General features: G+C 36.7%; 1 protein-coding gene across 3 annotated transcripts in view; it reads left to right on the top strand.

The window, feature by feature from the left end:
* Positions 1-17,283, top strand: part of LOC129044246 (guanine nucleotide-binding protein G(q) subunit alpha) — a 311,030-nt gene that overhangs the window by 199,307 nt on the left and 94,440 nt on the right. For all 3 annotated transcript variants that reach the window (XM_063649615.1, XM_054502021.2, XM_063649616.1), the window contains one exon: positions 16,276-16,430. In XM_063649615.1, coding sequence (XP_063505685.1) covers positions 16,276-16,430 — 155 coding nt within the window. The remainder of the gene's footprint in view (positions 1-16,275; positions 16,431-17,283) is intronic.

Raw genomic sequence — 17,283 nt, 5'->3', positions numbered from 1 at the left:
ATTTAAAAAAGTGTTGGAAAAGCCAAAAAAAAAAAAAAAAAGTGCTCTAATCTCTCCAAAGGATGTCTTTGACCTACATGTGCTATATCCTGAGAGTTACCCAGAGCAGAGGCACCTCAGGTGAGAGGAGCACATGACACTGAGCCAGTGGAGGATTCTTCTGCTGGTTAATGCATTATGAGAAGGAGCTGGCGAGGGCAATTACATACAACTAGTTTAGGTCACATGAGACTCTGATAGTTTTAGAAAACTGAAGGGCAGGTATATAGATACATAAAAGTGTTCATGAATACTTATTACCTGCAGCTCATCCATTTTCCTGAAAGATTTTCATTTAAGGGTAAAATTTCACAAAATCATGAACAGTATTTCTGTGATCAGATAAGATGTATTCTCTATATACCAGTGTCCATTATATCACATGGGCATTTTTACAGGCACAGTAATATTAAGGTCAAGATGTTTAGTGATTCTAGCAACGAAACCAAATATTAATACACAGAGTATGAAACAGATAATTCTGTCACATTGAAAGCGTATGTCATCTGGTCCTCAGAATGCTGTCTAGTAGTTTTCCACTGCGCTATATTTAACAGAGGCTTTTTATAAATACAGTCATACCAATTAATAATTTTTCCACTTCTAGTGGGTGGCCATCATAGATACTAGAACACATTATCAATGATATGAATGATGGTTTTAAATTGCATAGGTAGAAATTGATCCTCCTGATTTTGGTGTGGGATACTACTGAATGCCCAGTGTAGACTGCCTTTTAAACTGCATATGGTCCTAATTTTTAAAATCATGCACTCCATCAGCAAAAGTTATTTTGGCTTTTCTTAAAATTCTACGTGATGAAAATTTTTAATCCTTTGTGATATAAAACATTTTAATTCTTTTTCAAAAAAATGATTAATCATTTGTGACACATTAATCCAGTGGTCTGGTAGTAAGTTCAGCTTAAGTCACTACTTACTTTTAATGTCTCATAAATAAAAGAAAACCACACAAGATATGTAGTTATAAATGGAAGGAACGTTACTAGCTGTGCTTATATCATGATTCTTTCTCAATCTTATTCACCAATTATGCAAAGGGTTTTAATTGAAATTTTGCTAGTAAGTGTCCATCTTCACTGATGTCAGCTGTTCTTTCAAACTAACTGAAAGATGTTGCATTATTCATGTTTAACAAATGGGTTAAAAACTCCACTGAAACTGTTCCTTTAAAGGACTTTTTCTCAAGTTTTACAAGTTCACACATAGATTGTGTGTGTGTGTGGTATAACACCTTAACAGTGGTTTTGACAGCAAAATCATACCACAGTGGAAACATATCCAAATATCCATTTTCAAAATGCTTTTTTTGCAGCACAAGTTTTCTAGCAATTGCTTTCACACTCATTGTTGAAATGCTCTTTGGCCTTGAAGGGATAGATGAAATATGTTCATACAAAAATATCTGCCAGATAGGCTGCCACTTCAGCCCCTTGTCATGACAACAACAAAAAAGGTCAGCATATTTGGAAGACTAACATTTTGCAAAAGAAAAACGTGTTTTTAAGTTATCTTTAAGTTATTCAGGTCTTTCAAAACATAAGAAACCGCTTATCTTTTAACAAAGATACTTAGTAACGACTCCTTAGAACTCCTGGACACCACAAAGGGACATCAGACAAGTCCTGGCACCATTGTTACTCCATGCATTAAATATGACAAAACTTACTATCTTTGTCATCCTCAGATTATACACATAGGTTTTGATATTTTCTCTCTGTACCCCATGGATGATGTGTGCCCCATACTTCAGATACCAAGGTCTCTACCAGTGTAGACCACTTGGGGGACATTAAAAAACCTTGGCCAGGCCAACCACAGTGGCTCACACCTGTAATCCCAGCACTTTGAGAGACCAGGACAGAAGGATGGCTTGAGCCTGGGAATTCAAGACCAGCCTGGGAATCTAGGGAGATCTTGTCTCAACAAAAAAATTCAGAAATTAGTCAGCCATGGTGGCGCATGCTTGTAGTCCCAGCTACTTGAAAGGCTAAGATGGGAAGATCACCTGAACCCTGGAGATCAAGGCTGTAGTGATCTGTGATCGTGCCGTGTACTCACTTCAGCCTGGGCAAAAGAGTAACACCCTGTCTCAAAAAAAGAAAAAAAAAATTGGTCATATCTCAGACCAAATAAATCGTAATGTTCAATGGTGGGACCTAGACATCAGAGTCTTTTTTTTTTTAGCTCCCCAGGTGATGCTGATGTTCAGCCCAGTTTGAGAAGCACTGATCAGCACTTTCCAAACTTTAATGTGCACACAGATCACCTGGGGATATTGTTAACCTGGAGATCCCTATGCAGTGGATCTGTGGAGAGGCCTAGAGGTCTGCATTTCTTATAAGCCCTAAGGTGATGCAGAAGCTGCTTGTGGGTGGACCACTTTGAGTCCAAGAGCTACGTCAGCCCTCCCCTCTGTTCTCTGATTCATTTTCTTGGGCTCTCAAGGCTGCGGGTGGGCCAAGAAGCTGCAGCTGTGTCGAGAGGAGCTTCAAGCTGCAGTCATTGCTGCTTCATGTCACAGGGAATTTTGTTGTGAACACTAAATAACACTTTTCTCATCTGTAAAAGCAGAATAGTAGTCAGATGTGTCCTTGGCTTTTCCACTTTATTTATTTATTGAAGAAAGCAGGGAACATAGTATGGTTTTGGGCTCCTCATTGCAAGATGAGCTTAACACTACTATGGAGAAGCCAGAATTATTACTTGGCTGCCTCAAAAAATGTTGAATTATAAGGATGTGAAGAAGAACAATAAAAAAGATTATTGATGGCATTGGTGGGAATTTGTTTTTGTTTTCAGATCTGTAAGCATTCGTAGCTTTCATGTAAGAATAAAAACTTTCAAATAAAGTAACACTTATGACTCTAAGGTGTTACTTATATGTTGGGTTAGTATTCAGCCCCTACTATTGATAACACCATACCTGTGTTAAAATGTCTGAAAAAGTATAATATTATAGCTGCTTCCCCAAGTTCCATGAATGGCCCCAGCAGCTCTTGTCCCACCCCAGGACATCCTGGCCTTTTTGTGATCCAGCACCTAAAAGGCTGATGTGAGGCATGACGAGGAAAGTCCAGGGCCTTGCTCTGTTCTGTTTGGCCAGTGCCCATGCCATACCACTGGTCAAATATTTTAATTTCACTTTAGCCATGTTTGAATGTGTAATCATAAGGGCAAGGTGTCTCAGCCGTTATCTAATCCAATATTCCAGTTATAGAAGTCAATCCTTAACATATAAAGGTTAAGAGACTGGTCCTAGACCATAACAGAGGCTCCAGGCCTTCCAACTACTTTCTCTGTGCCGTACTGGTCATTGTATCATCTTTTCCTCAGTCTTGTTAGATCACATTTCTGGACAAATATATAAGAAGGCAAGACAGCTCAGCCCCATTGTAGAAATATTTATTGATCTAACATGAGAATTGTGCTAGACTGCAAGAAATATTAGACAGTCTCTGACCTAAAGTAATTTACTGCATTGTTGGAAATTCTTTATGTACAAAACATGATCAGTTAAATAGCAGTGACAGGCACAATACAGCTTGGTACCCATCAATTGTGCTGTGAAGATTGTGAATGGCCCAAAAGAAAAAAGTAATTAGGAAAGGCTTAATTACAGGAGGATGGGTAGGATTCTGGAAAGTCTGAGGCCCTACTACATACACATCCATTCTTCACCAGATCTGTAGGTTAGCACCTCCTGTGCAGTGTTTACTGGCAACACACTCAGATTGTTTCTGATTAAAATTTTGAATATATTGCTTGAAATTGTCCATTTTTACAAAAAAAAATTTTAATTGCTATATAATTCATCTATCTTAAATCTGCTATTAATGAATAGAAAATAAAAGAGAAGAACATTTTCATGAAATGATAATTAACCCAGGTAAAGGATTCAGAAATTTCTGTCTATATCTGCAGTGGTTTGTCACCTCATACCACCATACCAGCTCTGTTTTCACTGCCCCTTCTTTTTTTTTTTTTTTTTTTTTTTTTGAGGCTGAGTCTCACTCTGTCGCCCAGGCTGGAGTGCAGTGGCACGATCCCGGCTCACTGCAAGCTCTGCCTCCCAGGTTCACGCCATTCTTCTGCCTCAGCCTCCCAAGTAGCTGGGACTACAGGTGCCTGCCACCACACCCGGCTAATTTTTTGTATTTTTAGTAGAGACGGGGTTTGTTTTCTTTCTCCTGCCTTAGGTTAAAAGAGATGAATTTCTTCCTCTAACTCATATATTTTTTAACAAGAGATTAGTTTAATAAAAAATGTTGATGCTCTAGAAAGATTGATATTTCTACCAACAAGTAAAGGGAATTTTTAAATATTTAAAATGTATGTAAGTTGTGCCCCTAGAAATGAGAGAGAAGAATGAAGCGGTCATTATATACTATCCAGTACACTCCTTGTTTGCAAACACAGAAGAGGTTAGTGAGAGGTTATCTTTCCTCTGAAAGGCAGTTTCTGTATAGGTTCCTCCGAGTGAAGATCAGAATGTTATCAGACACTGGCTGTAGCTCAGATGACACAGTAAAAGGAAGTAGGGGCTAAATTTAGAAATTACATGAAAGCGTTTCAAAAATAGATATATAGCTAAGAACATATAAAAGAGGCAATATGCATTTTTATCTTCTTGAAAAAGCAATGCACGTTGCTCAGTTTTTTTTTTTTTTGAGTTATTTAAACATGGATTTGGTTTGATTTCATGACCACTGCTACATCACCAATCACTTTAGCTTTTCATGGGAAGCTCATCAGAATTCAAGCGGAAGAGCATGCGTGGATATACTATCTGGTAAAGTCTTCACGCACATGTATTTCTGTATCTTAGACAAGGTTTTATTCAGGTTGTGGTCTTTGCCTGTTTTAAAAACTCAACATTGAGATGAATGCAATATAATGAAATTCGGCCTTTTCTGGAGAGAAAAAAAAACCTTTTCTATGTCACTTTAAGTCAACATGCTTCCAGTTGCAAAAGTTATGACTATAAAATAGTCACTATAATTATTATATGTAACCCATATCTTGAGAATTTAAAACGGCATTTTCTTAAGATATAAAACCGATAGTGCTACAGCATGTTGGTAAGAACCATAGAAATGATTGTTTTTGTAACAGATTCCCAAAGATCTTACACCCAAAAGGGTTGTTTTACTGAATACAAAAAAAGGGTTGTGTGAGGACATTTCACTATCATTCCTCCTGAGTCATATCTGAAGTACAAACCAAGGATTGTTTCTGTTTACTGACCCATTAATGTGTGCCTATTACTATACTGTTTTGTACATATTATTACATTTAAACTTTATAATGGTGCTGTGACATAGTTATCATTACCTCATTGGAGGGATAAGGAAATTGAGGCTTGGAGAGATCCCAAAGCAAGTAAATGGGAACATGGTTTGATTCACTGTGTTTGACTCCAAAGCTGTAGGCTCTTCCTTATCCACTGTGCATGTGGCCACTCCTGACAACCCAAACCCTGTGGTACCATTTGGCACTTAAGGCGTGCCTTAGTTCCCTTTAGACTTGTGTGTGTTGGAACTCATAACACAAGCATCTAGGGCATAAATTAAAGGGATAATGGGGAAAGAACATTAGAAGATCCCAGGTGCACATTTTTTAATGGATTCTAGCCAGGAAGCTGAGAAAATGCCCACTGGTAGGAGTCAGATTCAACATAATTCTCAGTTCTATGGAGAGTTCACAAGCTTCCTTATCACACAAAGCACACAATAACGACACCAGCGTTATGGGGAGTTGGGCCTGGGGGTAGGGTGCAAACTCAAATTATTTCGGGGTCAGGCAGGTAATGAGAAGCTGGCCGGGTTCTATTCTTTGCCATAGCATTGTTTGTTTTTGCATTATAGAACACAGAATGTTTTTCACCTTCATGAAAATATATGTACTCTCTCATTATTCTTGACAATAGTGAGAAGCTATTGGCAGCCTTCTTAGCTACAGCCTGTTGTCCTCTTGGAATATGGGTGCAGTGTTGCTGGGACTTCTAATTTGTCAAGAGAATTAGAACATCTGTTTTTTGGGTGTGTTTTTTGTTTTTGTTGTTTTTAATGCTAAAGCTCTCAATTTTAGATATTGACCCCTTTACAAAATTTTGCTGTATCAGGTAGATGTGCAGACTGTTATCTCACATTTAGGCCTCTTATATCTAACCCAAGTCTTCCCCATGCGTAGGTTGATCATAAGTCCTAGTTTGCCTGAGATACTTGTGTTTGCACCTGTTGTCCCAGCCTCCCGCCTGTTTAGCATTTATTCCAGTTTTTTTATTTTTTAATGAAGCATTCTTATTAATAGCTGCATTAAAATAATCCAGGATGTTTTTAACAGACATTCACTTTGTATTTCTAGATTCTGCCTTTGCAGTTAAACAGATTTCTGACTTTACACTTGGTTGAGTCTGATATCCCTTCCCAGATGCATTGTTAACTGCATCTCTCTTTCAAAGACAGCATGTGGGCATTCCTGCTAATATGGAGTAAGCTGGGACAAAAGTGACTAGGGACAGCCAAACTCTTCCAGTCTGAAAGATGGTGGAGAAGCATGTGGTGCTGCTGCCTTTACCGTCTGCTTGAATCAGCCAGTCATGCTATGGTCTGGTGTGTAGGCTGCCAGGTCCACGAAGACACCACACTTCTGTGAGTAGAGTCAGTGGGCAGTTGCTAGGTGTATGTGAAATGTGTGTGGAAAATGAAGGCTGAAGCAGTCTTACTGTGGAGGTATGAAAGATTTTGCTTTATCATTTATTGTTTGGTATAAATCTGTTATTGTTTGACAATGCTTTTATTTTGCAGCAGATCTTTTTGGCCATAATAAGTTTTTTTTAGAAACTTGAAAATGCATGGTTAAGAAAAAATTAAGTACTGTGTTTTTGTTTCTAAAGAAAGTCGATAATGTGTAATTCATATAAAATTATTTATCAATACTTAACATTCACCATTGTAGCCATGAATATAATCAACCACACAAAATACAAAAGACACAAATCTTCTGCTTCAAGAGTTCGCTGTTATTTTCAGAAGACTGTGCCCAAAGATGACATTTTAGCATGTGCAGCAGCAGAGAATGCATTTTTGTATCACTCTGTGAAGCATGACTTTTCGTTTAGATCAAATAACTTTCTTTCCTAGTTAATTTAGCTCATTTTTATTCCAGGTTTTCTTATGCATGTACAAAAAATGAAGCAATAGCAATTAATCTGTTAATTCTCTTAGCAGAAGAAAAACTTTGCAGGTAATTGATGGTTTGTTTTTTTCTTCATTAATTCATGGAATCAAGATGAAGCTTTTAGAAGTTCATGCTGATAAAGTGAAATATCCAACATGGTTTTGATTGCTACAGTAAATGCTTTTGCTTCTTTAAAAAATTTTAAAAGTCAGTGTTCAAAGTAATGTATTTTGTGGTAATGATATGAGTGTAGTTTTTCATGGAGCATAGTGTCATGGTAAAATACTGTATGTATTAAATTAATAAACTAATGGACCAGAAATATTCTTAGAATAGTTATGGCTCACACATAAATCACAGTTGTATCCAAACAAGCTGCAATAATCTATTTATGAGTTTCATCTCCTAAACGTATTTCTGAAATAATAGTATTCTGAACTAATACCAAAAGATAGTTCTATGAAAATATTTGAACTGAGATATTTATGTCTTTCCATTTGAAAAACATAATAGAGTGAGATTACTTACCATTCAGCAGACCTCGTTCTAAGCTTACCAAGTATCTTAACCAACAAGAGAGACCGTTTCTGAATTAAAACTATTAAGGTCTAACAAGAAGAGCATGATTGAAAATGTTAACAGTTTCAAATTTATTGACCTAAAATAGTTAAGGCAATTTTTAAGAATGTTACAAACAATTCTATGAAATAGTTAAATATATAATATGTCAATATTGAAAAAATATAGTTCTCTGAAGGATGTTAGGGACATGATGTTAGAAAGAGATATGGCTAAGAACATGACTAAAGTACATGAAGTTACCAAGAAAAGTATTTCTGCTCATTTTTTACTTTAAAATCTACATTGATTTATCAAAAGTTTATATTTTAGGAAGAATTTTATATTTGAAAAAATTTTTAATGTGCACACTTCCTTGAATAATATCAATGTAATAAAATAGATTTGCTGGTCAATAAATACTTTAAAGACATACAACATTGATACGGTTTGGCTCTGTGTCCCCACCCAAACTTCATCTTAAATTGTAATCCCCACTTGTTGGGGGAAGGGCCTCATGTGAGGTGATTGAATCGTGGGGACAGATTTCCCCTTTGCTGTTCTCATGATAGTGAATTCTCATGAGATCTGATCGTTTAAAAGTGTGTGGCACCTCCCGCTTCTCTGTCTCTCCTGCTGTACGACGGTAAGACGTGCTTGCTTCCTCTTTACCTTCCACCATGATTGTAAGTTTCCTGAGGCCTCCCATTCATGCTTCCTATACAGCCTGCAGAACCGTGAGTCAGTTAACCTCTTTTCTTCATAAATTATCCAGTCTCAGGTAGTTCTTTATAGCAGTGTGAGAACAGGTTAATACAAACATTAACTGTTTTGGTAGCCTTTTTTATACTCAAAAGTGTTAGTAGACTATAACTATATTATTATACTCTCAATGGAAAGTTAAGTTTCTCAGCACTGTCCAGGTAACTTTTTACACTTCTCATCTATAATATTTTCAAAATTTGGGTCTTTATTTAAAGTGACAAATTATATAACTTACTACAGAAAAACCAGGCCTTGTAGGATGTGAGTTATTTTCCTTCCCTTTTTCCTACTTAAATTCTAGGCCAGGCGTGGTGGCTCACGCCTGTTATCCCAGCACTTTGGGAGGCCGAGGTGGGCAGATCATGAGGTCAGGAGATCAAGACCATCCTGGCTAACACGGTGAAACCCCATCTCTACTAAAAATACAAAAAATTAGCCGGGCGTTGTGTCCCAGCTACTTAGGAGGCTGAGGCAGGAGAATGGCATGAACCCAGGAGGCGGAGCTTGCAGTGAGCCGAGATGTGCCACTGCACTCTAGCCTGCCAGCCTGGGTGACAGACCAAGACTCCTTCTCAAAAAAAAAAAAACTTCTAAATGCTTCATTACTTTCATTACTGTTTTTCATAGGATAAAGAGGTATTGTTTTTGTTTCTTTCTTTATTTTTATTAATGGAACAGTTTCTTGCTCTGTTAAAGGGGCATTGAAGCAAGATATTCTAAAAGCTCCATTCCTTCCCCAAGATTCTAGGAAAGTGAGCCTTTCACTTTCAGTTTTTCCTAACACAATTTCTTGAATGTCTGAAGCTTCAGTAGTCAGATTTCACATGGGATGTTCCAGAAAGATGATATTCCCTATGTAAGACTCTGAAATTCTTGGGAGCATTTGGGCCTTTTTTTTTTTTTTTTTTTTTTTTTAATCAAAGAGCTTGTTCTTTTTATTTTTTCGCCTGTCTGAATTCTACCAACTGAACAGGGAAATCTTCTTTATCTGTTTTTCCTGTTGTCAAATAAAATAAAATTCCAAACCAGCAGCAACATACTCCTCTGGTTAATGAGATTGTAGGAGCACAGACATTACAAAGGACTAAAATGATTAGGCTTTTTCTGAGATATAATATCAGGAAATGAACCACATAACATTATGTGTTCTCAGAAATGAAGATGATATGAATCTATAAAGCAGGCATTTACCTCTTATGCCAGAGTGGGGAGAAATCAGTCAATGAGTTGTTTTGTTTGTGTAAAATCAACCTACAGTTGGTTGTTAGGGGTCTCAGTCTGTAGTCAGTGTTTTCAAAACATGATTTAATGCACCAACAGTCTCGTCAACAGATCTGGAGGCAAAAAAATCTTCCATGGTCAAACAAGTTTGGAAAATTCAATAACGTCCCCAGTGCTAGGCTCATGGATTTATAGCACCTTTCTAGGTAAGGGCCGTTGCCTTTTTATAACTTCTGTGTTCTGTAGCACAGACCTCTGTTTGACTATTTATAACCATTATTCTCCGCATTCTCTTACTTTGACTTCAGAATCCATTTGTCAAATACCTATTAACATTCCAATTAACTTAATTTTCCATTAATTAATGTTCCTCAAATATTCTTTGAAAGTAGTCATACAGACCATACCCTAATTGTTTTGAATTTTAATGAATATGCATATCTTTAATCTCTCTTTTCAATTTTTTTAAATCAACTGTGACTTTGTATAAACTCTCTGAAGATAAACTAGTTTTTTTGGTGGTAATAATGTATACATACAGACACACACACACACACACACACACACACACACACCCATACTAGGATAGTACAACATCATAATTATGAAGATAATAGTAGAACTTCAGAGAATGCAAAATTTTAAATTGTACCCCAAGATTTTATAGACCTGAAGGCAATATTCTTTGTAATGGAATCATGTAATTATATCAATCAACATACTCTGGAAGTGTTTGATGTAGGTTTTGCCATGCTGCATCAAGCATCTGACCTACAATGTCATTGATACTGATAATTATGACATTACAGACAAACATGAAAAAGGAAAATGTTAAGCAAAGAACCAACTAGAAGAATATTTACATGGAAAATGGTAGTGGTAGGGCCAAGAAAGAGATTGAGTTCTCTGAAAAGAAAAAAATATATATTTTAAACAATAAAGGAGGAGTATTTCCTCTACCCAAGAAGGAATCCCCATTCTATGTTAGAATGAGCAAATAAAGCCTATAGGCCAGCAAAACCAAAAGGAGAATTGTAGTTCCAGCAAATATTTTTTGGGAAAGACAGTATAACTTATAGTCATTGATTACCTTGGTGACCATAATGGAGATTAAAAATAAAAATCTAATGATAGAAGAACAAACTTAGTAATGAGTTAATAAATCAATTTGTGAAGTCTTAATGAAAGGATATGTGGCAGTTTAATAAACTTTCTTCTCTAACATTGTAATCTAGAACATTGTATTTAACATACATTCTCTATTGGTGTCTTGTGTATTGCCTAATACATGAGCGATAAATACTTGTTGAAATAATTATTAATGGTACTTTTGAGATACCACAAGATTTCATAGTAATTATAATATTTGTACTAGCCATTTTAGAAACATCTCTTTTACTTTTCCTAACAGCCCTACAACAAATTGTTCCATCTTACAGATGAAGAAACTGAGGTTCAGGAAGGTTGAGTGACTTGTCTAAAGACACAGGGCTGGTACATGACTGAGTTATTATTGATACCTGATTTGGTCTCAGGCTGTTGTTCAAGTTCTTCCTCTTTGCTACTGTGGTTCCCAGAATTACTAATTTGAGATTCAGTAGTCTCCATCTAATGCCAAGTTTAAGAAGGACATGGAAGCTTAGCAAAGAAGAATCAGTAGATCTTACCACTTAAAGACTCCACACAGAAGATCTTTCATTTTCATGAGGGGCTTCAAAAGGCTGTGTCATGTAGTAATTTCTAATTTTGCTGAGCCACGTGTTGAATCATAAGTGTGGAGAGGCTGTTTTATGGGAGTGAATCACTCACAATGAGAACCCAGCCAGCAGCAGTTCAGTATGACTTTGCTGTTCTTTGTCATTTATGCAGTAATGCTCAGAAAAAGATAAAACAACAACTGTCACTCTGCGTATAATGCGCCTGAAAGGTCAGCGTTGAGGTTCTAATGAAGTCAGAAAACGTGAAACAGTCTGATAAATACAGTTCATGTCCAAGTTTTCTGCAGGAGATTTTATGCTAAGCAGTATTTGCAAATTTGAGAGCTCAGAGATCTATTATCCAGTCAGGGCCTCCAGACTGTAATTTCACATTTGAGCAAATTTAGGCTTCAGTGACTTTCCCAATGTCACAAGAATCTAGTAGGTATTTGTACCATGGTTTATATTTTTTGTACTATTTTTCCTTTTTTTTTTTTTTTCATTTTAAATAACTAGTAGCCTTAGGTGTCTGGCTCTTCCTTCAAGTATTTTCTATGCGTTCTGTAATTTATCCCTCTAAAATAAGTGCTATTATTACCTCCATTTAATGGATTATGAGAGGGAGGTAATTAGGAAGCAGAGGTTGAGGATGTTAAATAGTTTGTACAAGATGACAGTCAGCTAGTACTGGGTGGAAGTGGAATTACAACACCAGCAGTCTTGTCTCTGCATCCATCATTTCACTCTGTACTTCCTTTGAGCAGAAGAAAACAAAACCAAAAAGGCTGAGGGTTTTTTTTTTTTCCACAGTCCGTTTAGGAGTTGGTGATTTTTTTCTTTAGAGTCAAGTGCCAAAAGGAAATAAGCACTTAGAAAAAAAGTAGGAAGATGTGTGCTGCAGTTCAGAATTGAGATGAACTCTGATGCTGGCTTGCACTTTTTCTGATTTTGAGGTCCTCTGTGTGTGTTGGGCATCCCTTCAGACAGAGCAGGCCTAATAAGCTGGATATTTGTGTCTAAGAGCTTCCACAAATGTGGAAGTTACCATTTGGCTTTCTGCTTCTGAGTAGGTGTGACATTCCAGTCCAAAGCCACCTTCAGCTGTTAATGAGATTTTGAAAATTGAGATTTTGAAAATCCTTCCAAAGTGACTATGAGGTCTTTTTCATTTCACCTAAAGGCTTGGCCTGCTGTGGGCCGGGTAAGACCCACTTTGGTAGAACCTCAGTTCCTCCTTCCCTTTGCAGAAGCAAACATGGAAACATCAACACATCTAAGATTTACCTGAATTTTTTGACGACTGAATTCTGAAAACAAGACATTACCACATTGGCACATCTTGCGGTTTCCATGTGGTCTTTCCTAGAATTCTGCCAGAGTTCCTGAGAGTAGCTACTTAGTTCTCACAATGTTCCCTCTAAGCCTTGCCACCAGCTTGCTAAGAATTCTGAAAGCTGGCATTCATCATTATTTCCACCCAATATATTTTAACTGTAACTTAAAATGAAATAGAATTATATTTTACATTTTGTTTATGTGATTCATTAAATCATACTAGGTATTTTTGGGTTGTTTTTTTTTTTTTTTTTTTTTTTTTGTAGAGATGGTATTTCTCTCTGTTACCTAGGCTGGAATGCCATGGCGTGATCATAGCTCACTGTAACCTTGAACTCCTGGGCTCAAGTGATCCTGCTGCCTTAGCCTCCCAAGTAGCTAGGACTACAGGCACATAACCACCACACTCGGCTAATTTTTCTATTTTTTATAGAGATGGGGTCTTGCCATGTTGCCCAGGCTGGTCTTGAACTCCTGGCCTCAAGTGATCCTTCTGCCTCAGCCTCCCAAAGTGCTAGGATTACAGGCATGAGCCAGCATGGCTGGCCCTCCCTTGCTTTTCTGTGCACAATGTTCAAAATAAACAGGATAGTCTATTGTAATTGACTTGTTATTTGTAATATTTGAGGTAAGTTTCTTCCTTTTCATCATTGTCTTTTTCATTAATAATTGTTTAATTTAGCCTAACTACTTATAATTTTTACTACTATTTCACATTCTACATTTGGACAAATAGAAAAAAGTGTCTAATTTATCTTCCTACTCTAACATACTAAAAATATTGTTTCCACATACAGAACTTTTTTTTTTCTTTTACAAAAAATCGAGAGTATTGCATTTCCATTGGGAAAGTTTATATGCACAATTTTAAAAATCTGTATATATTTTGTAAAATGCTGTCATACTTTTAAATAACTTAGAGAATCTGAGATAAAAACTCTTACATAAATGCAAATTATGGTTGATTATATTTGAATGTCATTTTCCAAAACAGCAAGGACAGAATGAAACAACAAAGCTTAGGAGGCAGTAAAAGTGACTTAGAAATTCCAACCTAGGTGAAGGCAACATGGTGATTGCTCTGTTTTTGAGGGCAATATTCTCTCTTAGTTTTGATGGAGGTTGACTTCTGAGTAATGGGTTTATAGCAGAGACAAATATAACTTACACTGTAGAGGTTAATTTGAATTCAGAGTCAACATGAAACTTTCTCACAAGACAGTTGTGTTTTTTTTTTGCAGTCAAAAGAAAGTAGCCTCTTTTAACTGTGAACAGCAGTCACAGTTTTTAAAAAGTGCCATGTTTATTTTGTCCATGCTGCTTTTCCTTGGAGGAGTCATTCATCTTCATTCACCTGCCAGCTAAATCTCACCTTCTCTCTGACACCTCGTTTGACCTCCTTGGTCCGTACACAGTTGCACTTAGGCCATCCCCATGCAGCATCGCTCATGTGCATATGTAACTGCATTCTGTCCTGTATTCTCAGTTATTGTGTGACATAGTAAGTTCTTGTTTTGCTCAGTGGTACTGGGTGCTCCCAGAGGGACAATGTCTTAACATTTTGGTGCTCTGTGCATTGTAGATGTATTCATTATATATTTACAATCATACAGCTTATGGCTAGATGAGCTCTTTGGTGATTTGGTTTAATTGCCTTTTCTTATGAACACAGAAAATTAAGTTATAAAGAGGAAAAGTAGTTTCTCCTAAAGGTTATGACCAGTGTTAAGGGTAAAGCCAGAATTAGAACTTAGAATTCCTAGTTTCTAGTGTAGTTCAGTTCCTCCCTCCCTCCCTCCCTCCCTCCCTTCCTTCCTTCTTTCCTTTGTTCCTTCCAACCAACCAACAAATATTTGTTGAACATCTACCACTTGCCAGGCACCTTGCTAGGCCCTGATTATGCAGTATTGAGCCTGTCTTGGAACTTGGAACTTAAACCATGATTAGAGAGAAAGACAACAAGTATTACACTGCCTAAGAGGCAGAGCACAGCAGTGGGGGTTCATTGAGGAGCCAGTGATGCTCTGTTTTCAAAGGGCGAGTCTCAGAGGGGAACGATGATTGAGGTGGGTCCCACCTGCCGTGGGATTCAGGAACAGGACTCCAGTCTGGTAAGATCACGGGTGGGATAACATGGAAGATTGCCTACACAGAGACTCAGTACAGAAAGCAGCTACAGGGATTCATTTTCCAAAATCAGAATACCAGGAAGGGCTAGGGCTTCTCAGTTATTACTAGATCCGATTGTCACAGTCAGAACAGAACAAATAAGAAAGGTGATTTCTTCAGTCTTAGTGTGTTGAGCTTCCTAAAACCTTAAGTCAAGATTAGTCTATTGGCATGGGGCCCTTCCCACACAAGAGAAAGGAAGGAAGGTAAAGATTGGGAACCAGACAAGGCCTAACATGGATTACATTTATTAAAATTCTATCTGCTTAATACTCTGTGAAATGAATAGTTTGGCCATGATGTCATCATGATAGCCATTCACTAACCTTGTTTAGAAGTTTGTATTTCTACACAAAATCAGGATTGTTTCAGTAATTATCAGCCATCTGCCTCCAGTGTCCAACACAATTAGTTATTTGTGTTTAGTTGCATATTTATGTATATATACTTTGTATATATATATATTGCATTCCATAAACCTTAGTTTGATTTGGATTGTTAAGCAGTCGTGTATTCCGGCTAATTTGAGGGTTGACCATAAAATATTTTCATTGCTATCTGATTTTTAAAACATTTTAATTTCTTTGTCTCTTTCCTGCTAAATGAGTATAGCCAAGTTATTTTACATTGTTAAAAAATTGAATAGGGGGTACTCAATCTGGTAATATAGATAAGGCAGATACAAACAAATATTTTGAAAGTTTGGGTGCATAAGAGTGGAGGGGTAATTGTCATTGTTGTCCAGATTAAATTATTACTATTAATTGTTCTTCTAATGGTTTTACACCCTGTCCTAAAAGTGAACGAGAAGCTAATCCTGATTAGTTGAGGATTCTGATTGAGTTTCTGCTTAGACATACAACACCCATAAGCTGGCTATATTATATGTTTGATTATAATAAACTATAAACATAGAGGGGATAATTACTCCTGCCACCTTTTCTTTTAATAATAATATTTTAGGATTATGATAATATGTGAAAATAGTGGTATGTGTAAGCATAACATTCTCACTGTTCTGATGGGAGAGCTGAATACGCCACCTTCCTCTAATTTCCTCTAATCAATTCTAAGTAGCGTCAAGGTTTACTCTAGAGGGAAAGATTTGGGACTGAGTTCTCTCTAAGAAAAACAAAAAATATGAAACATGACTTTATTGTAAACCAGTTTAAAGACCAGTATATGAAGGACGGTGTTACCTGAATTGTATGTAATGTAATATACAAAGCAAAGAAAATTTGGAAAGTAATAGGGTATTAAAACTGCCTTTTTTTTTTTTATTTAAACAGGCTCATGCGCAATTAGTTCGAGAAGTTGATGTGGAGAAGGTGTCTGCTTTTGAGAATCCATATGTAGATGCAATAAAGAGTTTATGGAATGATCCTGGAATCCAGGAATGCTATGATAGACGACGAGAATATCAATTATCTGACTCTACCAAATAGTGAGTATCTTTCCAGGTGGCCCTATGGATTTTTCTCTTTACTTCCATGTGGGGGTTTTATGATTATCATAACTTCTTTATTCTGTCCTGTGTATGTCATATACGATTAAAACTTTAAAAGTTAGGGAATATAGATATTGAACTTATGCCACTCATAAATCTAAATTAGATTATAAAGGACTGGTATCATGAGTCAGGGAGAATATTTCTTTTACTGTTCTCTGTTTGAAAAACAAACTGAAGACTCTAGGAATCTGATTTCACCAACCTGTCTCCTCCCCCAAATTGCAAACTAGCAATTCTCACATATGCCATTGTGATTTGAAATCTTGTAATAATAATTTTTGATACAAAATCCAATCTTATTCATGTGCTAGAAAACACCTACACACATTAGAAACTGCAAACAAAAAATATGTTTGATTATGGCTTCTTAAAACATCAGACTTCCTGGTTTCCAGTTTTCAGACCCAGAACTTGACTGCTTTCTGAGAGCCACTATTATGTTGATGGATAGGTTTTCCTTTGCATGAAAATTGCATGTGAGTCTAATTTTGCATACATTCCAGAATTATTTTGTGAGCTGTCAGTCAGACTCATGTCCTGGGAAAGATTTGCATCCTAGAAATCTGTTACTTCTCTAGAATTAAATCTCACCTAACAGAAAGGAAGTAAAGATTTGGCAATCATTGGATTAATGTGATCAATGTAGTCAGCAAGGTAGATAACCAGGCACCTGAATAGCGAGTTTTTCTTTTGGTAGTATTTAGCCAGGTTTCTGTCTACATTAGTTATATTAATACAGCATCTGCCTCTTGTTTTAGTTCTGGGCAGACAGAATAATGGGTAGAAA

This window comes from Pongo pygmaeus, chromosome 13 (genome assembly GCF_028885625.2).
Source record: "Pongo pygmaeus isolate AG05252 chromosome 13, NHGRI_mPonPyg2-v2.0_pri, whole genome shotgun sequence".
In the NCBI taxonomy this organism is placed as follows: Eukaryota; Metazoa; Chordata; class Mammalia; order Primates; family Hominidae; genus Pongo; species Pongo pygmaeus.
This window is presented reverse-complemented; position numbering and strand designations above follow the sequence as displayed.